The 25,941-nt window shown below is 38.8% G+C and overlaps 1 protein-coding gene across 2 annotated transcripts in view; it reads left to right on the forward strand.

Annotated features, from left to right (window-relative positions):
• Window positions 1-25,941, forward strand: part of ecel1 (endothelin converting enzyme-like 1) — a 59,612-nt gene that overhangs the window by 22,716 nt on the left and 10,955 nt on the right. For both annotated transcript variants that reach the window (XM_032545872.1, XM_032545873.1), the window contains 8 exons: window positions 9,010-9,232; window positions 15,076-15,174; window positions 15,661-15,735; window positions 18,421-18,524; window positions 19,321-19,379; window positions 20,903-20,954; window positions 23,972-24,039; window positions 24,460-24,584. In XM_032545872.1, the coding sequence (XP_032401763.1) occupies window positions 9,010-9,232; window positions 15,076-15,174; window positions 15,661-15,735; window positions 18,421-18,524; window positions 19,321-19,379; window positions 20,903-20,954; window positions 23,972-24,039; window positions 24,460-24,584 (805 nt within the window). The remainder of the gene's footprint in view (window positions 1-9,009; window positions 9,233-15,075; window positions 15,175-15,660; window positions 15,736-18,420; window positions 18,525-19,320; window positions 19,380-20,902; window positions 20,955-23,971; window positions 24,040-24,459; window positions 24,585-25,941) is intronic.

Consider the following 25,941-nt stretch of genomic DNA (forward strand, 5'->3'; position numbering starts at 1 on the left):
CTGTAACAATTAATATTGTCTTACACATCATTCTCTGTGAACTACAGAACTGTTTTTTTTTTTACCTGGTTCTGATTCCTAAAAGATAAATAGTTGGAACTTTAGACAGACTGGGATCATAGAATTGATATCTCTTGTGTCTTATTTGTGTTATTTAGGACTTTAAATAAAGACTTAATTAAACTCAATGTACTCATAACAAAAGTTCTGTTTTCATTTTGTCTGCTCTTTTTTCTTTTTATAAAACGTAAGAAAACTTTTTAAGAGATGCATCCACGGTTGCCTTCTTATTGCAGCTATATGAGGAGTTTGTGCTTGAAAGTTTTGATTCCTTTAAATCAGTGTAAAGCAATGTTGAACATATGAAATTTCACAAAGATGGTTAGCATTGATCTTTTTTTAATTTAAGGACAAGTCTGACATTTTGCTGCTGAGGGGAACCAGTCATAAAATGCGGCTTGTGCAAGTCAAACAAAAATACTCTAGAATAGGTACTTCACTCACCTCTTAAATTAAATATGCAAAATACTTTTCAATCAGGAGTTCAAGTTAATTGTTGCACTACATTACTAAAATACATTCATATTTCTACTATGACTAGAGATTCCAGAGTCACCCACAGAACAGAGCCAATGTTTTATCAGATTGTTCCATTTATTTCTCACATTTGTTTTACTGATCCTGGAAAAATACAACTCTTTGAGGAAGCTTTACGCAACAACTTGGTGCCAACACTAAACCTCAAATGTAGAGTCTTTCTTGCTCTTTCTTTAAAACATTTGTAACACTTCCCACTGAGCAGTACGGCCTGGGTCGGTGTGGTCCAGTACGCTGCCATTGTGAAAGTGACCCATACAACCAATCCGTACCTCACCATTCCTGTGCCCCTTTCTGTTGTAGGACAATGGTACAGTACAATTAATGCAGCACTACTTGGGTCACACAAAGTCTTTTGACTGGGGGACAGAAAAACTTCAGTGCTTGACTCCACAGCTCCAGGGTCATCAGTGCATCACGTCACACTCTGCTTTAACCTCACCACCCCAGTGAGAGTCTAACTGGCGGTGGAAATGCTTTTTTGAGTATACAGACCATAAAATACTATACCGAACCGCACTGACCCATGCTGTACCGCTCGGTGGAAACGAGGCATCTCAGTATTACATTTTCTCTCTAAGCTGTCCAGGTGAACAGCTGCACCTTTCCTCTTAACGGAGGATATTATGTATTTTCCAGGCACATAGTGCACAATGAAGTAACTATATTACCATCAGTTGTTGGAGCTCTCTGTTCTTGAGAGCTCAATGTGCAGTTTCACTAGGTGATCCCTAATTATTGCTGCCACTAGTCTGGAGGAGCCGAGTGTGGGAATCATGTGACAGGAGTGCTGTGTGGGGTGAAAGTTCAACTGGAGACTGAAGCTCCAAGGAGTAGCTTTGTGGAAATAGCCAGCTTTTTTCCACAAAGTGCTGCCAAGGATTTATGCACCCCTGAATGGTTGCTAGGGGAGATTAAAGGATTTCTCAAACATGCATGGAGGAATCAAAACAACACTTAAGCATGTGTTTGAAAAAATAACACTACAGCATGACGTAAAGCTATAAAAAAATGGATTTTACATCATACCCGCCCTTTAAGATGAAAACGGGGTTATGATCCTTCTTCTAATAAGACAAGCTTGCTTTTTTTCACCTTCCAAGATGAGGTGATTGTATTCTCATCATGACACAAATCACTCCACTAGTTCGTTACTCAGCAATGACAAAGCCTACAGCTCCAGGGTCATCAGTATGTTCAGTAAATGACCAGACTGTATGAGCTTTAATGATCCTCTGGAGCGAGGGATCTCTCTCTATGATACACAACCTGTCCGTTTTAAACACAGAACCCTTTCTGTCAGGTAGTGAATAAGGTGTAGAGGCATCCACCTGTATTTTCTGGCTAAATTGTGTCATAAGCACCGGGGAAATCAAAGAACATGATCCCCACAGTGCTCCCTGAAGAAGGTGGATGATAGCATCTTGAAGAACTGCCCCATGGCAAAAAGCAAACTGCGGTGCGTCCTGAGAGCAGCCGACTTGCTTTCCAAGGTGCAGAATTTGAATTGGGCCAGGATTCTTCATGGCTCGGCCGTGACACACGCTTTACGCTGTGTCCCCATGGAACGATTGTCTCTCTTTGTCTCTGCCAGTGCCTGAGTTTGAGTTCTTGAAGTTAGCTGCTGTGAAGTTATTAGAATTAGGTCCCTTATGCTTGGATGACAGATGTCTTTTGAGCTGTTTTTAATTGATTCAATCAGTCCCAGGATTCATTGATATTTTCAACAAACTCAGTGATATGACATCTTTCTACTACAGGTGAGAAAAGGCATTTTTGACAATAACCTCACAGAGATTCACTTCAGAAAATCCTAACCAACCAGCATTTTCTGGGCTGCATTTGTGATGAACTAAAGCAGAAAATGACTAAAATAAGGGCAACACAGCATCTTTGATTTTAGTTGTAGAAAACACCATAATTTTCTATTTGAAGCTCTTGGTTAAATGAAAATTATTTTAAATCTGAGTCTGTGGGGGAAATGAATAATTTTAAACTGTAAATCCCGATGGATGGGGTTACTAAAAAAGTATGTGACTATATTCTTAATCTGTTACTTGTTGCTTGTTCGCGTTTTGTTTCAGATCACTTCCTGTCTTTTTGTCATCCTCTCCATCGTTACAACACAAATTCTTAATTTTTCTCCCCCACCCCATCATCCTCATACTTTCAGATTGATAAAATTCCCGTCATATAATTCTACTGACAATAACCGTCATCCTTTGATGTCTCCCCTTCATCCATCCATCACTTTTCTCCTCTTCTTTCTCCCTCTTGTGTGTGTGAATGTGTGTGCTGTTCCTCTCGTGGCTGTGAATGCAGCCAATCCCATTAGTCAGATGAGCGGACCTCCAATGAGGGGGAAAGCGTAATGACAACACCAGCGTCTCCTCCACTTCCAGCTCCCTCCCTTGCCACTACCGTCTGTTCTCTCCGTCACTCATGAGGGGGTGTGTATGCGAGTGTGAGAATCCAGTGTGTGTGTCTGTCTGTTTGGGCCTTGCAATCTGAAGCCTAGCAGGGGTAGTCTGTTCGCTGTGTGTTTACTTAGGTGAGTTGGGGTGCACTGTGTGAGTGTTCATGACTAATCCAGAGATGTAAAACAGCAGCAATTGAGAGTTCACTCCCTGCTGGGCCCATCAAGTACTTTCTGAGAAAGCTTTTCCCCAAACAGTAGATTCTATTTTGCTGTGGCTGTCAGCTGTCAAGGTTGGAATCTCAGCAGGGCCTCCTGAGCTGGAAAGACATGCCGTTCAGCTACCGTAAGGTATTATGTATAAAAGTCTTACTAAAAGCTTTTGTCTGTCTGCGTAGAGTTTGGGTGGACAGCCTGGGAATTAGCATATGTCTCTAATTACTCTAATTTAACATTCAGAAAGATCAAACTCAGAGAGTTGCCCCCTAAGTCTCCATCTAAAATTAAAACGTAGCTGGAGTGAAGTTTGGAATAGAGGAGACCCTCCCTCCTCTATTACCTGCATGGTCATTACCTGCAGTAATGTGTTAATGTAGTGCAAAGGGACAGTGTCTTTTCATCTCCTTAACTAGCTCCATTAAAACCCATTCAGCTATTGAGCCTTCAGTCAGTCCTGTGGTAATTAAAGCCTATGCTGCTTAAACTGTGCAGCTCTCTGACAGACACTTTCATTCCCTTCTGTTGTGGCTCCTTATTCTCTGAACAAAATCTACTCTAATACAGTTTCTTCTTGTTTTAGTTTGTGTACCATGCAGGATTTCTAGAAGCAAAAGAAGATGCAAATGATAGAAAAATCTATCATTTTTCTAATAAATCTATCATTAGAAAAATTATAGATTTTTCTAACGTAAAAAAGTAGGTCAGTCAATAATTTCACAACTTTTTATACATGTGAACTATTTTGAAAGAAATTATATTTACATATTAAAAAGCTCTAACAACCTTGCTGCATAAACGTGTAAACTCCTAAATTGTTGGTGTCCAAAGATTTTGCACTGTAGGCCAAAATTTGAGAGCGTAGAGATTTGAGAGAGGATTCAGGGTCATTTTTTTCCCAATTAAGAGCAAAATAATTTTGTTGTTCTTTCCATTTTACCTGCTCAGCTATAAATAAAACATGAAATATTTAATAAAGCAAAATAAAAAAAATTAAATCTAAAAACGAGTCTTAAATAATGGTGAACCCTTTAAAAACATTGTCTAATGTTTTCTCTTTTTTTGGTCTAAAATATGTTTAGTCTATTGCCAGTGAGTCATGCAATCACCTAGTAGTGATTCAATGAGCTTATAAATTTTGACATGGTAAAAATAAATAGCTGAAGGTCAAATTTCACATCAGAATGAGGCAGAGGAAGATTTCGAACATGTCATGGTTTTTGGTGGCAGGCCAGATGTTTTGCTTACTTCAGAAACTGTTTATCTACTGGGATATTTCTAACATAACCACCTCTCATATTTACAGAGAATCACAATGATGCTTGTGTGTCAGATTTAGAGTACCATGAACACATAAATGCAAAGATTCCACTTCGTACTTTTGTATGCACAAAAATAGTGACTAATTGTGTTAAAATCTTTGACATGCTAAAATCTATGTAATTAATGAATCAAAATGGATACTTTAAGGTCCCGACCCTAAACCAAATATGAATAATTTACACAGACCATGCTTACTCTGTTATTGTGCATGCATCTTGAATTGTACTTGATTATTAAATAACAAGCCACAGAATTATTCATTTACACCTGCAACAATGATAGGCAACAGAAAGTTGCTAAATCTGTAGGCAAGCGTCTAAGAAGGAGCACAACAAATTTCAGATTTTTAAAAAGCTGTTTTCAATTCTGTGGCTTTAATGGGGTGTATAGGTTATAAAATGGTCTGGAAAGTTACATCATCCAGCAACAAAAACACTCTGTGTACTTTAACCAATCTTGACCTTGGAGGGAGAAACTGCATTAAGCTACAAAACGACTGAGTCTTTTATTTTAATAAAAGACTCAGTCTTTACCTCTTTTACCTCAGTAAAAGAGGTAAAAGAGGTCTTTACCTCAGTTTTACCTCTTTATGATGAGCAACTGTACTCATTAGCCCAGTTTGCGTTGCTAACTCAAACATCACCCCCATATTTATGTTCTAGATATTTACATCTTATGTCAGTCTTCCAACAGACTGCCAAGTTTTTCAGATTCTACACGCTTCATGGTAAATCCACAAGAGAGAAATATTCTGCATTAGTTACCCTCATGCTTCCTCTGAAGTTGTGTGTTGCTGCTGCAGAGCTCCAGTTGTCTGTAACAGTCCCACACAACTTCCACTGCTCTAAATGTCTGCAACCGGTACATGCTGTAAGTGACTCCTGCCTGGCATTTTCTCCCTTTTAACACCAAAATATCTCTCTCTAATAGCACATCATTTACTGTTTCCAAAACAGACTCTGTCCATAACAAGAACCTTTTAATCATTTTGTAGAACCAATCAAATCCATCTACTCATGTTTGAAACATCTATTGACATGCAACATATAAAATTTATCCATATATTTTATTGTTTTGGTGAGTAGAAGAACATAACTCAAAATATGCCCTGCATCAACAACACAATCATGGTGTTGGAATTTGTGAATTGGTCGATGGCCTCAACCCACATTCAATCTAAGACTGATGTCAGCGTGGGGTCTGATAACAATATTGAATCTGACTGGCCACTCTCCACAAGAAGCAGGATACAAGTTGAATATGAGCCACACAGAATACTTTTCCTTGTTTATGTCACATTTGCAATAAGTATTTCTTCTTTTCAATTTGGCGAGCCATGCAGATGTCTAAAACAGCGAACCTGAGAGCAGACTCTACTCCAGTTATTCTTGTTTTGCCACCTGCTGCATCATATGCCGCTATCTTACAACGATCCCAATGTGGCAGTCACAAAGAACAGTAAACAGCCAAGAACACCCAACCACTGCTTTCCTGTTTTACAGTCTTGAATAACAAACATCTATAAATTAAATGGTTTTGTGGGGTTGGTTTTAATCATAATTACCTCATTGTGGAATGTCCCCAGACTGTCATCACTTTTCTTCAGAGATGCATCAAATAAAGCTGCTCAACCACCGCCCCCAGATACGCATCGGAGACATGTCTTAGTTTCACCATTATCATATAGATGACTTCCACATAAGTATGATAGCTTTACCTTACACACACACACACTCCCAAACCTACACCTAAACCTAGCTGCAGTAAAAAGAGCAAGTCAAACTTGTAACTGCGCTAACAAATATATTGTTATCAGCACATTGTCCTCAGCTGTTACCAGAAGTCCAGTCATTTACTAAACCACCCACCTGTCTTCCTCCTCCCTCCTCTTTCTTTGCCCATTAATTAAATTGTCCTCACAATTCTGCTGTTGGACCTCAGGGTGGTGTTGCCAAGGCACTTTTGACTTAACATCTGTCATGCATAAGCAATATTATTCATAAAAACAGCAACAACAAAAAAACAGCAACAACAACAACATGCCTGAAGTTTAGCATGCAGCTTCGCAGTAGGAGCAGGGGGCATTTGTCTCTGCAAGGCATATTGGATGCACGGACCCAGTGGGAGCACGAGGACACACCAGCGCTGCATCGTCTGGGGGGCAGAAGACGCAGCTTGAATACATACATGAATGATCCATTTTCTCTTCCTCTGCTTGACATTTTCCTCAGCCCTCTGCTGCCTCGCTCCTGTTAGTCAGTCTGGATCGGAGGGAGCTCTTAACTGCTGGATCCCGCTGATTTCTCACTGTTCAGCAGTGTTTCTCTGACTCTGCACATGAGAGAAGTAGTAGGAGGTGGGCTCAAGATACAGAATCCTGACTCAAAAACTCAGGAATTAAATAAATAATTAAATAATACCCCTTGTTTTAATTCCCATATTTTCACAATTTATATGAAAAATAAGACAGGTATTGTAGTTGGATAATGCTGTGAATTTAGCTGCAGATTTGTCAGTTTGGGCTTAAAGCAAACTAAAAAAATATGCATCCTCAGGCAACACTCTGAAGTTTTTCACATTTATAAGAGGATTTATCAAAATGATTTGCATTTAATCTGCCACCAAATAGGATTACTAAGGTAATGACATTGCATCAGTTGAATAAAGCTAACCTGTCTCACAACAGTCTAATTGCAACTCAAGGACTCTAGCTCAAGCTCTAATTGAACTCTAGCTTCAAGGGAAAAGTTAATGTGTAGTTTTTCTATATATGAAGCTTTAAGTTTGATTAACAACAGGAATGAAGCTAAATCCCTCAGCTCTTGATCTGTGATGGAGTGGTGGAGCAGCAGTACTGTGAAAGAGAGACTCATTCAGGATCTTCTGTAGGATAACATCGCTAAAATTAAAAATAAAATGAGTGATAGATGATTAACAAAGTCTGGATTTCAGAGGTTCAGTTCAGAAAAATCAGCATGACATTCCCTTGAAATATAAATTTTGGCTTTTGAAGATCCCATTTTCAATTGGTGTGCATATACACCTAAATAAAGTGACACGGACAATTCCAAGTTTGCCTTTTTCTACATTTAAAAGTTTGTATATTTCATACTTTAAACTTATTTTAATTTTGTAACAACCATAAAGTATTTTTCCAGCTTCTAGCAATTTTTTTTTTTGCAGGATTTTCCTTCATTTCACTCCTTCCATATTCCTATCATTGTCTAGCTTCCCTGTCATGTCAAAGAAAATCATATCAACAGCATTATGCTGCCATCACCATTTTTCACAGTGGGCATGGGGTGTTGAGGCTTCCAGGTTTTCCCTCATACATAGTGTTTATCTGTGAGCTTAAAAGTCGGGTTTAGGAGGAATTTCGTCAACATGGTTTTGGTTTCCATACACGACTTGCTGCAACATTTAATTGGGACTTCTTATGTCTTTCTTTCAACAATGCTTTTCTTCTTGCCGCTCTTGCCTAATGTAATTTGCGAAGTGCACAACTAGAAGGTGGTCTGATATGTCTTGCTAGGTTTGCTGTTTTGTTTTTATTTTTGAATGAACCAAGGCCTTACAGATTTTCACAGCTAGGGATACCAAACTCTGCTTTGAGCTTCTCCACAACTTCGTCCCTGACCTATCAGGTGTGTTTCTTGGTCTTCATGATGCTATTTACTCGGTAATGTTCTCTAACAAAGTGCACTGAAGCTTTTTTTAAAAACATTTGTGCATTTACAATCAATAGAATAGAAGAGAAATGTAATTTATTGTCTCACAATTTCTGTGCAACAGTGGCAATTAAAGCAAATACTTAGATGCAAAATGAACATAAAGTGTAAAAAAAAAACAGAATATAAAATAAAAATACTCTAGAGTACAGTCGAAACTACATCAGTACTGTGTAGTTCTAGAAAAAATAGTGTACTTACTCCAGTCGAAAAGAACATGCAACTGAGTTGGTTAATTTAAAAATGTGCAAAACATGCCTGTCTGTAAAATATAAATAACTGCAACAGCAGAGATGTGCAGAGATCAGCAGAAATGTTATTCATATTGAGTAAAGTTGTACACATACCAGCATGGATGTAAACACTTATTGAGTTTGTTGGGAGCAGCGATGCATCAAATGGAGCACAGCAGTGTCAAATAAAACAAACCTGGACTTTGAAGCATGGTGTTGGCAAAATGTCCATTCAGCCATTTTCTTCTCCCAGATAATCTGGTTCAAGGGTTATGAGAGATGGAGATATTCCCAGAAGTCAATGGGTAAGAAATGATCGACATGTGTCGATCATGTCCACATGATGTATGTCATGGGAAGTGGAAATATTGTGTTAAAATAATGTACATGTTTTTGGGTATTATTATTTAATGTAAAATGCTTTATTTCGAAAAACTCTTGACAGAAAAAATTTTGTGGCAAAAGACAAATAATGTATCTATTTTCTTCTCTTCAGGGTTCTGCATAACTACATGCTGTGGCGCATTGTGGCCGCGCTAAGTGAGCACCTGTCCACCGCCTTCCGAAGCACCATCCACGAGTTTTCTCGAGAGATCGACGGTACCGAGCAGCAGCTGGAGCTGGGCCGGCTCTGCCTCACTCAAGCCAACAAGCACTTCGGCATGGCTCTGGGGGCGCTGTTTGTCAAGAAGCACTTCTCTTTAGAGAGCAAAGTCAAGGTTGGAATATATGCAGACACGCCTCTCCGTCTGATGGCTTTAATTGAATCCTTTATTTTTTTTAAATCACTTGTTTTCATGTCATAAAATACTCCACATTTAGGCTCACATTTCTGCCTAGAAATACTATACACTTACTGGCTGCTTTATTAGGTTCAACGTGCTAGTAGGAGATTATTCCATTTCACCAGCTGATGGTGGTTATGGCGACCACTGGAGTGCAGTGAACTCACTGTCATTTTCAATGTAACAGTTTGAGATTATTTGCCCTTTGGTGCATCATCCTGATGTAAGTAGTTATCAGAGGACTGTGGTCGATAAGGGATGAACATGATCAACATCACAACTAGAAGTTGTGAAGTGTAAACTCTGCTCAGTTGGTCCTAAAAGGCCCAAAGTATATTTGTCAATATTCCCTAATTCTAACTTTACCATCAAAATCATAGAGGTCAAACCTTTTTGTCTTTTTTTTGTGATCTTTAATGAATTGTAGCTTCAGCTTCTTATTTTCATCTGGAAAGGCTGCCCTGATCTCTGATCCCAACCAGACATTTTCATCCATTGAATATATTTCTCTCTTTTGGACCACTATTTGTAAACCAGAGAGAAGGTAGTGTGTTTAAATCCAAGTAGATCAATAGGTTCTGAATTACTCAGAGCATCTCCATGAACAACCATATCACATTCAAAATTACAAAAATCCTCTTTTTTCAATTCAGCTTTCAACTTTTTACACTTCTAGAACAAAGTGTTTTTTTTTCTTAAAAACAATTATTTCATAACAAGCAGTATCATCAAAAGACAGTACCGTAGACCAGCTGTTCTCAAACTTTTCCATGCCATGGGAAAATTTGGGCGACCAATGCAGCTTGACCACCCAAACTGCTCTGGCTTCTTGCCATGGACTCCTCTGCAAACTAATAATGTTATAAAATATGAAAAGAAACATGGACTTTTAGAACGCTTTTCTCACTATAATCCGCTATTCAATAATTATTCTAACTTATATTTGCAGGATGATTGAAAAACAGATTTGATTTCATCTGACATAAATGTAATTTAAAATTAATGGTTAAAAAAATTGTTGGATAATTTATTTATTTATTTATTTATTTTGCTTTGTTTTCCTCATCTTCCCTCCAACTTTTTGAGGCCTCAGTAGCGACTCCTGGTGACTCACTCTTTGAAAAACACCATATATCATAAACCACTAAAGGCGGTATAAATAAAATTGGTAATAGTCCTTTGTCAGTTACGCATATGAAAGTTTTCAACAATTATTGTTCTAGAACCACTAAAATGTTCTTACTCTGCTGGCAACTTGCCTGGCTAATTTAAATTAATCTCTAAAAACACCTAAACCAACATATTAAAAGGACTTTGAAAGGTTCTAAGTTTGCTATAATCACTCTAACGTTATCAGAAGGACCCAGTTCGTTTTCTGTGAAAAATGATATTTCCAAAATGCGGTAAATATCATTTTTCACAATTTAACAGTGAACAAAAACACAATCAGCTTTGACAGCAGAAAATAACAAAGACTTACGGAAACAAAGCTTTTGTCAAAACACATTCTAGCCTGCAGTTACGGCAGCTCACACTGTGAAGTCTGAATACAAACATAAGCATATGCTCGCTTTCTGGTGAATAATAACTCTCTGTTTTACTTAGCAGTATTTTCCTGAATTCAAAATGTTATGTAATAAAATGTCCACTCTGACCAGGTCCAGACAAAACTGAATGTATTTCTGCAATGGAAACATTCAAATGCATTTCAGCAGCCCACATCATACCTTCAATTAGATGTTTTCTAATAGAAAACTAAATCTCTTTTGGCTAATGTATCTTCAAAGAATAACAGAAACATATTTTTGATTCAGCGAAACTGTTATGAACATCTATTTTCATTTTCCTTCTTTTGGAGGTCATCATTGTATTATCTTTATTTGAGTCTATAGAGATGATGTCCAGCAGAGTATTTTGTCATGGCTCAATGGCTCTGATGGCTGAACTGGGATGTTGAAATCCCACCAGCACTAATCTCAGGCATCTACCGTCTAGTTTTGTTTGCTGCTTTTTTTCACTTTGCTCTCTGCCTTGGTCAGTCCAAAACATTTGGCATTTACTGCTGTTTCACCTGAGTACTCCTCCATGATTTCTTTTGTCTGTTCTAGGTCATGGAGATATGGATCCTAACGGGATTTCTAATCTCTGTAACTCCATGTTCATTATTTAAACCCCACCCTGTGTTTCCTTCATCTCCTCCAATACAGCTACTCAAGTCATCACACACATAGTCTCATATACAGCATTTCTGTTCTTTAACCTTTTAAATTTCTGCCAAACTGAATTTTAAAGCATGAAGCATTTTGACTAAATAAGCCGTGGATGCTAATTAATTTTTCTGGATGGTATCTTAATTGAAAGTTAAATTCCTGAGCTCCTTACGTTCCAGTTAAGATTCTAATAAGATAACAAAACTAACTTTCAGAAGTGCTTCAAACTAATGAAGCCTTTTTGATTATTGCTACGGATGAAAGCTTTTCATGATCAAGCATTTAGCAGCGGCTGCTTAACATCTCAAAACAACAATGGTTTTGAAGCTTCATGCGTGTAAATCTTGTATTGTGTGGACGGGATGGAAAGGTTTGAGTGAACGTGCTGCATTTTTGTCATTGGCCATGCCAGCAGTGATTGATTCTTTGTTTAGCTTGCCTGTTGTTGTCATGACCACACAGGTAGCACACCTCATTAAACATCACTCAGGTACCCTACCTTAGGCCAGTGACATTGTGTGCAGCTTTCACTCATTTACAGATGCTGCTTACCTCAGCATGAACAAGAATTAATGAGCCTTCAGGAGCTGCAGCTGAACAACAGAAGGCTGCGCAAAGAATGACTGGCTTTCTTGCTAAGCTTGTTATGGTGATTGGCACATGTAGAGACATGAGCATCTCGTAAAAGTGGCATTTTAAAAAACACACCTATAATATCTAAATAGGTAGCAAAAGGTTAAACACAAAGCACTTCACAGCATCTTTATTTTGGAGTACTGTTCTTCTTCAGAAGCAGAGATGCTAACAAAATGTTGTTTGTGCAGATGCTCTGATTTTTTGGCCAAATTCAGATCAGTCTTCATAAAGTTTTGACCTGCTGATACTGATGTTATCTAATTTCTCTTTAGGAGCTGTTAAGCAGATATGTTGAGTGGTCAATCATATTTAAAGCTCAAGCAATCTTACACTGTAGAATAAATAAGTCAATTTACTCTTACATCAAATACAAAATCATTATATTTTTGGAATAAATTTTTTTTTTTATTGTTAACATGATTAGCACTATGAAAAATGCAGTCAGTGTGCATACTATGAAAGTAAATACAGCTCTGGAAAAAACTGGAGACCATTGCACTGACCCCCATTAAAAAACATTGATTTCTGAACTCTTCCTGAGTTGAAACATTAGTGTTGTTGTTTCTATATGAATATGATAATTTCTCATTCTCTGCAAATAAATACTCTATTTTTGCTTGGAATTTCAGAGACATGCATGTCAGTAGTTCTAAGAAGTACTGACATGCATGACATGAAAAAAAATTATTCTTTTATTCTAGTTCTTAGAATAAAGGAATAATGTTAATTTTACTCAACTATCCATCCATCCATCCATTTTCTAACACCTTTGTCCCTTAGAGGGATTGGGAGGAGTGCTGGTGCCTATCTCCAGCTGACGTTCCGGGCGAGAGGTGGAGTACACCCTGGACAGGTCGCCAGTCTGTCGCAGGGCAACACAGAAACAGACAGGACAAACAACCATGCACACACACACACACCTAGGGAGAATTTAGAGAGACCAATTAAACTAACAGTCATGTTTTTGGACTGTGGGAGGAAGCCGGAGTGTCCGGAGAGAACGCATGCACTAACAGGGAGAACATGCAAACTCCATGCAGAAAGACCCTGGGCTGGGAATCGAACCAAGGACCTTCTTGCTTCAAAGCAACAGCTCAACTGCGCCACTGTGCAGCCCTTTACTCAACTATATACTTATGATCATTTTAAGTGGTCTCTTAATTTTTTCCAGAGCTGTATGTGTCACCAGAAATTGAATAAAAAATGCCACTGAAATTTTAATGTTGTATATTTGTACTTATTCAAATACTGGTGACAGATATTCCATAAAAATGCTTATTAGTAAGCCCAAATATTCCAACCAACTTTCAGAAAGAAACAAAAGTATTATTTACCAAATCTAAAATCCACCATCAACTCTAAATGCTTTCTGAACCTTTTTACAAATTTGTTGTGAATAATTAACAATTTTTGGCTGGATAAGCAGAGTTCAGAGGGAGAGCATTGCTGAAAGGATCAAACAGGGTGAATGGGCAAATGAGCTACTATTACAAACCTCCACTGTTACCCAGTTTGGACACTTATAACTTTGATGAAAGTACTTCCAGTTAAACAGGCTCTTGATATTATCTGGCCATTACAAGTAATCCTTTTACCACCTTTTGCAGGAATCCTCTATAACTGCTTCTCATAGTTTTACATCAGCAGGTCACTTATCCGGGCAGATCAAGATAATAGTTGGTTGAGTCCACTCACTCTCCAATAAGCCCCATCATTGAAGAAAATAAAAACAAAAAATAACCTGAAACACAGTTTAATTATAAATATATTAATACATCCCCAGGTGATATAAAAAATCCGAAGAGTGTTTATGAGCAAATGTTGTTGATAAATTCAGATGAAAGTAGTGGCTGGGAGTGAAACTGGGAGGTCCAATTACCCAACATCTTTACGTGATGTTTGGTAATAAAACAAATAGCAGGAAAATGAGAGACAGTGAGCTTGTGTTAATCCAGTGCTAATCTGTGCCTTTTATAAATATGGAGCTCTATATTTTAATTTGGGAGTTTTAAACATGTCAGAGAAAATTTGAACTGTGTTTGGTCTCCAGGAGCCCACCTTCAATTCTTGATGAAACTCTATTTTTCTCTTCCTCAGGAAACATGGTGTCTGATAGTTTTATTTTGTTTCGGACTCAGTGCTTCTGGTGCGTGTAATACAAACTAACTGGCCATAACCAAAACAAGCTTTTGCTTGACATTTTCCAATTGTCTCTCGCCCAAAACGTTCACTGGAGATAGGCACCAGCACCCCTCCAGACCCCACTGGGGACAAAGGTGTACAGAAAATGGATGGATGAATTTTCCCATTGTATTATATTTACCAATGTTTGGTTTGTTTTAGTCGACTCATTTCATAGCAACAAGTTTTCTGAAAGCAGTCCATCTTACAGAAGGTTCTGTAGCAAACAAAGCTCTGTATCAAATACATGTTTCAAGGGAAAGTGGTTGGCCGGTGGACTGTTGCACTGACTTTGTTTTTTTTTGTAGAGAATGCATTATGCAGACAGGACCAAAAGGAAAATGCCTGGTATTTATCAATGTGATTGGGCCAGCATGGTGTTAGTGGGCTAGTGATCTACTGGTTTTGTGGGTTGGTCAGACCATGTGCACTTTAATAGCATTTCGGCCCACCGGGAAAATGCTCTGTATGCCAGATGGTAGGTCTGCCATGAGTATACAGTAGTTGTCTTTAGTAGAACAGTAGTAGGGGGGAAGGAAACTGGACCAGGTATAAGGACTTAAATGCTTTTCAACTAGTGAAAGATGAGTTAATGAAGCAAACTTGTATCCACGAATGTTGATTTATATAACTTCCTTCAGCCTATATTTCAATCCTACCGATGTCCCTGCTTCCCACTCTCCTACAAAGGATTACTTTTGTAGTTTTGCAATTATAAACTTACTGCTACTAGATCTATTTTCCCTCCAGGTACAGAAGCTGGTGGAGGACATAAAACATGCCCTGGATCTTCGGCTGCAGGAACTGGACTGGATGGATGAGGCCACCAAGGAGGCTGCCAGAGCAAAGGTTTGAATCCTAAACTGAACCCTGAAATCACAAACACGACTTCCTGTGAGATCCGATTAGTACTTGAAAAGGTTTTAATAACTTCTTTGTGATTATTTTCTTTTGAACGAGACTAACTGATTGCTTGGTAAGATAGAAATGTGATAGGATACATCAAGGGCTTGACATTGAGAAGTGAGGATTGCCTAATCCGGATCTCTCTGTGGTGCTGATTTAGGGTCTGCACTGCAAGATATCCTTTCTAATACTTTTACAATCTAAAGTTATAATCCTTTTACAGGGGCATGCTGAATATAAAGAGCTTCTCTGTAATCCTATTAGACTGGGTTTGCTTGATTAGTTGATGCGCACAAGAGAGCGGGTCAGAAACCAGGCACATATGTGTGATATTCAGTTGCTGTAAAGCGGATGTGGAATTTTGTTCGACCGATTTGTTTCTTTCTTTTTTCCATCGTACCTCACTAATTTCATCTCCTCTTCTCGCAGCTGAAGCACATGATGGTGATGACGGGATACCCAGACTTCTTGCTCAAAGATGAACTCATTGATCAGGAATATGGGGTGAGTCATGGACCTCCTATTTCACTTTGGCCCCGTGCAGTCATCCAGTACCCACACATCATCCCCTCCAGTCATTCTTCCCAGCATCCAGCTCTTTCTCTTGAGCACTGGAAGGATTTATCTTCAGGTGGAACCATCATGCATCACCGTGATTGAACTCAGTTAGAGAAAAATCCACCATCATTTACAGAATGGTGATGGGATTATTTATAATAAAGAAGCAGTTACAAGGAATGTTGAATTAGGTCCAAATAAAACTCTTGTCAAACAATATGTTTATAAAAGACAGCTGACAAAAAACTAAAAAGAAATAAAGGATTTTCATTAAAATTCTGCATCAAAGTGGTAAACATGAAAACTAGAATTAACAATGTCCTTAGGAGAGGCAAACTCAGAGTGGTTGAACACAACAGCTACTTAAATATTTACACAACTGGATATTTTCAGATTTTTCACATTGCATTTTAAGGTTTGTAGTTGTGAAAATCTGGACATTGGCCCCCAGACATAACAATTTGAAATGGGAAGACAATCTAGCTTTCCACTCAAAATATTAGCTTGAAACAACACTAGTGACCAATTACAGCACAGGGTACACTCGCACTGCATAAGTAGTATTAATTGTTGCTGTGAAAGTGTAGTTTCAAGACAACAAATGTTGATTTGAATGTGTAGATGTAAATCAAGTACATAGAGATTGCAGAACTTTTCTGAAAGCTAATTATGCTGTAGGAATTGGTCCTGATGATGGAGTATAATAGCTAAAAGCATGGAAGCTTGTGGGAACATTAGCTACAGAACAATTGCATAAAATCTCATCTGGAAGACAAACTAAGCATTTGTTTTAGTTTACTTATTTTCATATTTTACCTTTAACTGATTATGAATAACTGCAACCTCCAGTGTCACATCCAGCTAACTCAGTTCAAGATGCTTTGATTTTCTAATTAATATCATGAATCTAGCTTTACCAATAAACACTGTACCACGTCTTCTTGAGAATTAGCTCTACTAGCGACACATCAACACAAAATCACTGCATAATATGGAAGTTAAAGTTTCCATCTTTAGCTAGAAGATATTATTAGGGGAGAGAAAATTAAGTTTATTCTGTTACTTTTCTGAGTAGTTTCCTCTCCAAAAATCCCACAGCATGTTTTTAGTAAGTTTATGCAAATATAGTTTATAGTTTCCTATCATAGCCCTTCAATCCGACATCTACATTTCAATTTCTGAGTTGGTGTGCACTGCTTACAACATCTGCAAAAAAAAAATATGCTTCACCTTATCAGTCCTCTGCAATTTAAGTAGGTAAACCAAGCTTGGAGAGATGCCTGTCCAGGGTGAAGAGGCAGATTCACAGTGAGACAGTGTCTAGCCTTACTGTTTTTTCCTTTTTTTAAAACCTTCCTGCTGTGAGTTGTAACAAGTATTTGTATTAGAATCAGTAAAGGAATCCAACTGCTATATTAAACAGTGTTTTACTAAATTTCCAATCAAAAAAAGGCGCGGGTGGGGTAGAGTTTGACATCATATATTACGATTATCAGGGCTACCATTACTAGAAATTTGTAATAGAAATTCTTTTTAGATCAGTAACTACTTGTGAATAGTTTCTGATGAAGCAACGTTATTAGTGTCTTATATCACAATTATTTGTTTTATTTACCTAGCAAATACGTGAAAACACTGTTTCAGGGGTCAATGAAGTTGGCCAAAGTGATTTTTTAAAATGTTTTTTGTAGCCTTGCTTATATTTGTTCACTGTAATGTTCCCTCTCATTATGAATAAACTACAGACAACTTGACAAAAAAACAAGTTTTCATTATGTTGTCTACATGTGTGAGCTTCTTTTGACTTCACCTTACAGTAGCACCCTTTACTGCTACTTTAAATATTTACATTTGTGTCACTCGGTAACAGCATCGACCCTGAAAGAGTGTTGTCAGCTGGATCTGGAAGGGCTTGTACATGGTGCATTCAAAGACAGGAATAAGATCATATTTTTCTGTTTCCTACCGGATATTTACTGGTTAGAGCCGATGAAGCTAAAAATGGAAAGATTCTGGTTTATCAGTCGAGCTCAAAGTACTGTTTAGAGCAGGAGTCTGCAAACTTTACAATCCAAAGAGCCATCTTTGTCTTTAGTTCAGTTAAATAAAATTTGTTTAGCGCTGCAAATGTTACGGGATGTTTTTAAGAGAGAAATTATAAATATTATGAAAATCTACTGCAGGAAATGTGTTGCCATTCTTAAAAAAATTATAATTTATTTAAATGTTTGGGGTTTATAATAATTAACAGCATAAATCCTTTGCAAAACAGAGGATGAATATGTTTTCTTCTGTGGGATATTATTTTTTGGAAAACTATATTAAAAACACAGTTTCTAACCTAATGCAAAAAAAATTTAAATAGATCTAAGATGTTGTTCTTTTAGTGTCATTCTCTTGAAATTGCTACATTCTGCATTTTTTTTTTTTTTAAATATAAACTCATTCTTTATTATTTTCACCCATGTTATTACCTTGTAAAAGGTCCAAAGAACCACTTGTAGCTCCAGACCTGCTCGTTGCAGACCCCTGGTCTAGAATATCCAACATGATATGAATCACATTTCTGAAATTTCTTTGTTTTTAACCCTTTATTCACACTCAAATCTACACTGTTCCCTTGCTTTGCAGTTTGATGTGAGCAAGAAGACGTACTTCAAGAATATCCTCAACAGCATTAAGTTCAACATCAAACTGTCTGTCAGGAAAATACATGAAGAAGTGGACAAGACAGCGTGAGTGTCACCTTTTAGTTCTGTAATTCCCAACATTATCCTGCATGTTTAAGATGCATCCCTTTCCCTGCTACGTGACTCTCATGTGTCTAACATGCCTAACATATGTTCCCAGAAATCTCTCTATTGCCACGTTTGCTGATGTACCTCTAAATTAAACAAACAGATCCTAAATCAGCATAAGCAGCTGCAGAAAATCCATTTGACATACTTATCTGTAGCAGCCAGGCAGCAGAAGAGTGCTGTGGGACATACGGTTCATTTTTCTAAAATACAGCCCTGCTCGGCTTGGATTGAGTGCATTTCTGTTATGACAACACATTACTGGCGCATTAGTATTCCAGCATGCTTGACACAACAGTATCGTTAGCCCACACTCACATACGCCCTCTTTATCACCAAAAAGTGGACGTTCTATCACTCACTAGGTTTTGTCAGTGTTAAATAAAGACAGAAACCGTCTGTCTTGTCGCTCCACCGTCTCTCCTCAGTCCATGCAGAGCCATCACTCCTTTAGCTGGAACAAGGGCATCTTAGACTGTCGGAGTAAGTCATTTGGGGGATCTATGCCAATCGATTTTACTGGCTTTAAGTGGATTACCATAAAGGAACCATCCATGTTTTTGTATGCACAGAGGCACTTCAGCTGTGGAATGTTACAGAGTGGCTATCTCAACAGGGGGTTTGGAGGGATAAAGGCAGCAGTGTTTGTGATTCTGTTCGGTGTGTTTGGAGTGGATAGAGTGTGAGGGGATCTTGTCTCTAAAACCTTTTTTTGTCCAATTTTTTTCCTCAGGTGGCTTCTCCCCCCGCAGGCTCTTAATGCCTACTACCTCCCTAACAAGAATCAAATGGGTGAGTGCATAACTTTTCATCCGTCACAGCCATACAAGTGGCGGATTCTGCCACAAACAAGCACACACACAAGGGAACCCTTCCTGTGTTTAGTCACAGACAATTACTCCATGTTGCTGTCTGTTTACAGCAAGTCAAAGACAATGACTTCTGGAGGAACAAAACAAAAAACATGTTAATCTCGCCATACCATAATCCCCCTCATTCCTCCCTTTCTACAGCAGTAGGATGTTTAATGCACCCCTGAAGGAAAAACAAGCAGTATCACCTTCCTGAGCTTTAACAAATCTAGTCTAGCGCTATCACCCCTTCCTTCGCTCTTCATCGTCTCCCAGGATCGCCCGCCGTCTGTGTCTGCCTGAAGGATTCAATCTCTTCCAGAAAAATCAATGGCCTGCTCACAGATTGATGCTGGGGGACAGAAGGAGTTTGACAAACGCAGTCATCAGAGCCACTGGAATATTTTTTTACAGTTGTTGCTGTATCAGATGTCTGTCTCTCAATGTGAACCTTTGCAGGGCGTTTCTGAAAAAAACAACTTCCAGTTGTAGTACCAGAGTGGTTTTGATAGCTCTACTATAAGCTGCTGTAGCATCTTTTCTTATCTTACCATGTATTCTGGCAGATTAAAACCTAAAAATGAAACAAATTCTCAAAGTTCTCACCTTTGAAGTAGTTAGGTCGTTTTTAATGTACTCCTAGTTGGAATAGTCTGTGTATATCTGGATCAGTGGTGTGGAATGCATTTTGTTCAACTGAGTCAGAAAGGTATATTTTACTTTTCCATGACTTAACTTTGCTGTTTTTTATTTTTCAAAAATGTGCATACTAAGCTGACCTTCTAAAAGTAAAATTCTAATGATTAATAAAAGTTACAACATAGTTAGATAATTACTCACTGAAATAAAACGAATGTAGCACCAACAGTCACGTTCACTTTTCAAAGGTATCAATAGGCATCCAAAAGTGAAAAAATCTTTGGATTTCCATTGTTACATGAAATATGAAATGTAAACATTGTGTGTGAGGACGACTGCACACGTGTTTTGGACGTTTTTGACATTTGAAAAAATTCATGACACCTTGAATTAGACGAAGATCAACTTATGTAAGTAGCAGAGTTTAGAAGTTAATTCATTAGGAATGTTATTTACTAAGGCTATTCAAATGTAAGGCGGATGTGCAATATTATGACAATGTATTAGAATTGTAAGCAAAACACATATGGCTTAAAGGCAACACAGAACTGCATTCCATTAAATATAAACTTTCTTTAATCCAAAACATATTCATGGATGGATGGATTTCTTTATATATTTTTGCTTTTTGAGAACATTAAAATAAACATCTCTTGTTAATTTTTGTATTCTTACCACCTCATTCATGTTCTGACCTGAGCAAATTATCCCCCGTCTTCTTTTCATTAATGACTGAGTGGTTATATTCGGGTAGGATTTTGGCCTAATAAATTTCTAAACACTTGTAACTCTCTCATGTCACCTTTTTTTTAATCTGTCTCACAGTTTTTCCTGCTGGCATCCTGCAGCCCACCCTCTACAATCCTGAGTTTCCACAGTGAGTATCCCCGCTGCCTCTCCACAGAGAGTCCGCAGTCGCTCCACAGCTACAGCAACGGTCGTTAAAGACCACATTAGTCTGGAAACCCTCTGCTTCTCCTGATGTCCCAGCACACCTGATTAAACCAATTTAACTACCCACCAAGAGCTCAATTACTGAACAAGCCACTGCTAATGGAACAGGTGTCATTGAAAGGTCGTCTCCCTAAATTTAAGTCCGTCGAGTAATTTGATGGTGCATGAAAGAAGATCACTTCCCTGTCTGTCGTTGCCTGATCTAACTTTCTCGCTTAAGTATCGGATGAGATTTTTCTAATAAAGTACTAAGGAATTACAGTAACAGAAATATTGGCTACAAAAATTTGTAATATTCAGTTGCTGTCAGAGGTTAACATATCATCATTATAAGCAGATAGCATAGAATAGAATAAAATTATCTTCTATTTGTCACTCAGAGAGAAAATTCAGGTGTGCTAGCAGCAAAGTGAGGCAGATTAAAGAACATATATACATTTAAAATGAAGAAGTCCTATAAAGACTTTACAGTAAGATCACATATACAGTGTATGAAAGACTGTACAGAATAAAATAGCTGACGCAGAATCTAAGAAATGTGCAGAAGCACTAAGATGATCACCGATGCTAAAATGAACGAGAAACTAGAACGCCAGAATTAAAGTCCGTAATGATTCTACTTTTACTGCACCATAAACTGAGTGTGCTGATCAAGAAAGAAAACCCTGCTTCAAATATAATACCTTTAAAGTTGCATTAGGTAACTTTTATTTAAGAAAATCATGTTTTTTAAATTAATTAATTAATTAATACTGTCACTATGTCATGACAATATAATATAAGACATAATATCTGTGAAAAAATCGGACCCCATGTGATCCTACTGCCATCTCCAGAAATACACCGCTCCGGATCAGAAACAGCCAATCAGTCAGGAGGAGGATCTTAGCACTGTCAGTCATTGTCTTCATTGTTGGCCATGCTAGCTAGCCCCATTAACGGCAGGCTCCGCTGCGAGAAAGGAGCTGTAGTGCAGCAGAGAGCAAGGGGCAGGGTATGAGCAGTGCATACACGAGGATGATTGACATGAGGTTTCACAATGTAGTGACAGTTTTAACAAATATGTAAAACAAAAACAAAGAAAAAAACATTGTTTCTAAAAGTTAATTACTTTAATTTTGACTGAAATTTACCCACATAAATGTTTTATGGACAGATGAGTTAAAGACTCAGTTGTTGACCTCAATGACAAGAACATATGACTAGTCTAGATAATTCTTTCAAACAAAAAAATAATTTTTCAACTCTCACATACTGTGAGACTACACTACACCATATCACCTGTAGTTTTATAACTCTCCTGAACAACAGAATACTCACAAGCGTAAAACAATTAGACCTAGTGGCTGGCGCATTCAGCTTTTTCTTACATTTTTATGTCTTCATTAGAGGTTATCACCACTACTTTTGCTAGTGGTAGCTATGCATGCGAATCGATTTTAATTAATGGCTGTAAAAACATACACACCCCACACACACAGACACATGTCACCATAAAGTTATTACTGCAGTAGCCTCAACCTCCCATATAGACTCTCACACACACTCACACCTCTGCACTGATGTTGAGTATAATGAAGCTTCAAACAGCCTGTTAGTTTAGCAAGGGAGTCGGTCCAGTGTGAGGGAGCTTATCGACTAGCTGTCAGAAAGTCATTTTCAGATGTAGCCATGTGAATAGCCTTAAGTCTACCCTCTCATCGCTCTCTGGATCTGCATGTACGACACACACACCTCTCCCGCTCACCACAGGGTTCAGGGAGAGGGAGGAGCAACGTGAGGCTTTTTGGGGAGGACATAGGAAACTTTTGGGAACTTACATGATTTGTGCCATTTATTTTTTCTTAATCAACAACTAGGGAAATTAAGATTTATGTTCCAAGTCCCTCTATGGATTTGTGCATTGCTTGTGAAACATATATTTGATCCTTTCTAATTAATACAAGCATAAAAAAGTGGCATTGCTTTGATTTGTATTCAATACAAATCCAAAACACATGGATTCAAGCAAGGTCTCATTTGCTCAGTTTTTTAATCCTGCTTGGCTAAGCAGAATTTCCAATGAGGACAAAGGGACACAAGCAAAGAAAGCCAAGTAACTGACAGCAATGAGACACCATAAATCGGTCAAATTACTTTTTTTGCCAAATGCTATAAAGAGGTCAAGTGTATAGCAATAAATTTGAAAAATCTGTAGGATATTAATTGTGGGTTGTTGGGGAAATGCCTCTTAGAGGGCAACTTTATGAAAAAGTATAAGGAAAAAGTGTAGCTATTAGTAAATATTGATAAATGTCTTACGACATTATTTATCAATAAAATTATTCCCATCGCGCCACCAGTCAGCTACATTAGTCTTAATTTGTCAGACTGTCACAATATGACACTTAAAGTGCTAACTACCAAGGTTATAACATCACAGGGTTTTGAACTAGCAAATTTTACAAAATACAAACCACTTCTTTTCAAAAACATTGGATTTTATTAAAGTAACAATTGAAATCATTGAAACACTTTATCTCTAAGTGCCGGTCTATTTACTAGATTTATCATTTGAAATGTAATAAATATAATAATGTCTATGTATGATGGTGTGATACAAGGACAACAAAACATTAAAAGATTTCCCAAATTGCTGTCATCACCAGGTGGTCACTCCGTTCTTGAAACAAGATGGCTGCTGTTGCTGTGGCATAGGAACGTTTAAATAAGACCAGGACAAACTGAACTCATATTGTCTGATTCAAAATGTAAAAAGTTCTAATCTAACTCTCTGTAAAGTTCATCAACAGTTACCACTGTGAGCACAGCAGCTCATAATTTTGACTTTCCATTTTTTTAAAAAAACGATTTTTTTTATCCTCTTTGTTGTTCAGGTATGTGTACACGTCGATTAAGTTTGAATTTCAGTAATTTTCCATTTTCCCATTCTGCTTCCAGATCTCTGAACTATGGCGGAATAGGAGCTATCATTGGCCATGAGCTGACACACGGTTATGATGACTGGGGTAAGAATGAAAACCTCTCTGTCCGTGTTTTATTACATAAACAAATGTTATTTTTTGCCATTTTTTTACTTTGCCTCCTCACTGTGCTTCTTTATTATTTACTTATAACTTTTGATCCCAGTCAAAAACTACCATGATGCTCATTTGATATCTGCTATTCACCTAGCAATCAATTGGACAACATAAGCCTCTGAAGATGGTGCATTTTGTGCTTATTTGCGAGATAAAGGGGTTTAATCTACAAACAAAGTAAGGGGAACTAACAGTATAATCTGGTCTCCAAAATCTGGAGCGACAGCATGTCTGGCAGTTCTTTGACTGTGAAGAAAAGTTATAATTATGCTGACTTCATGCTAATATTCAACATCCACCCTGCACTTTTGCCCTTCATCTTAGTGATGCAATGGTTCATGTCCCTAGGGGGCCAGTACGATCGCTACGGCAACCTCAAACAGTGGTGGACTCAGGAGTCCTACAGAAAGTTCCAGAAAAAGGCTGAATGCATTGTCAAGCTCTACGATAACTTCACTGTATATAACCAGAAGGTGGGCTTTAATCCATACAACACAAGTAACACTGACTGAAAATGCATTTATTTTTATTTTATAATACAGTTGATATTTTTACATACCTCTCATTGAAATATAGTGATTCTATTTGTTGAAATAACTTCTAAGTTCTTAATTTTTGTCCTATTTAATGGAGGCAGGTGACTCTCACAATATATGATTGAAACTTGCGATACGACTTGGGACAATTGATCTGAGTGTCCCGGTTCTGACTGTTCTGCTTTCACTTCATTCATTTGTAAGAGATACAGAGTTAATAGTATTCTAGTGGACAAATGTGTCATGAAGTGCGGGTGGTGTTGGTGGTGAGGCAGAGGCAGCGGACCCAGGTTAGATGAATTATGATGATGATTTAATAATAAATAAGTCCAGTAACACGGCAGCTCGCACAGAGACACACCGACGACGAACAGACTAGACATTGACGTAACATTGACGAGGACCCGACGAGGAACAAAGAACACAGGTGGAGTTAAATACACGGGAGGGTAATCACAGAGACGAGACACACCTGGGAACAATCAAGGGGAGGACAGGACAACGAAGAGACTTACGGACACAGAAACTCTAAATAAACACAGAAAAACACAGATCCTGACAGTACCCCCCCCTCAAGGGCGGCTACCAGACGCCCACAAAACAAAAACACAACAAGGGTGGGCGGAGGGGCGCTGGACGGGGGGCCAGAGTCCAGAAAAAACAACCCACCATTGTGGGCGGAAACACAGGAAGGGCCAAGAGTCCAAAAACAACAAAAAACTACCCACAGGGTGGGCGGAGGCAAAGGAGGCGGGAACCACGGAGGTGGTCTGGCGGTCGTCCACGGCGGCGGGAACCACGGAGGTGGTCCGGCGGTCGACCGCGGCGCTGGAGGCAGGAACCACGGAGGCGGTCCGGCGGCCGTCCGCAGCGCTGGAGGCGGGAACCCCAGAGGCGGGGACCACGGAGGCGGTCCGGCGGCTGTCCGCGGCGCTGGAGGCGGGAACCCCGGAGGCGGGAACCACGGAGGCGGTCCGGCGGCCGTCCGCGGCGCTGGAGGCAGGAACCCCGGAGGCGGGAACCACGGAGGCGGTCCGGCGGCCGTCCGCGGCGCTGGAGGCGGGAATCCCGGAGGCGGGACCCCTGGAGGCGGTCCAGCGGCCGTCCGCGGCCCAGGAGGTGGCGATGATGAGCCCCCCGAGGCAGAGTCTCTGGTGGAGCACAGAGAGTCGGGGTCTCGGGGGGAACACTGGGGGTCTGAGTCTCGGGTGGAACACTGGGGGTCAGAGTCTCGGGTGGAACGCTGGGGGTCTCGGTCTCGGGTGGAACGCTGGGGGTCTCGGTCTCGGGTGGA

This window comes from Xiphophorus hellerii, chromosome 18 (assembly GCF_003331165.1).
Source record: "Xiphophorus hellerii strain 12219 chromosome 18, Xiphophorus_hellerii-4.1, whole genome shotgun sequence".
Taxonomy (NCBI): domain Eukaryota; kingdom Metazoa; phylum Chordata; class Actinopteri; order Cyprinodontiformes; family Poeciliidae; genus Xiphophorus; species Xiphophorus hellerii.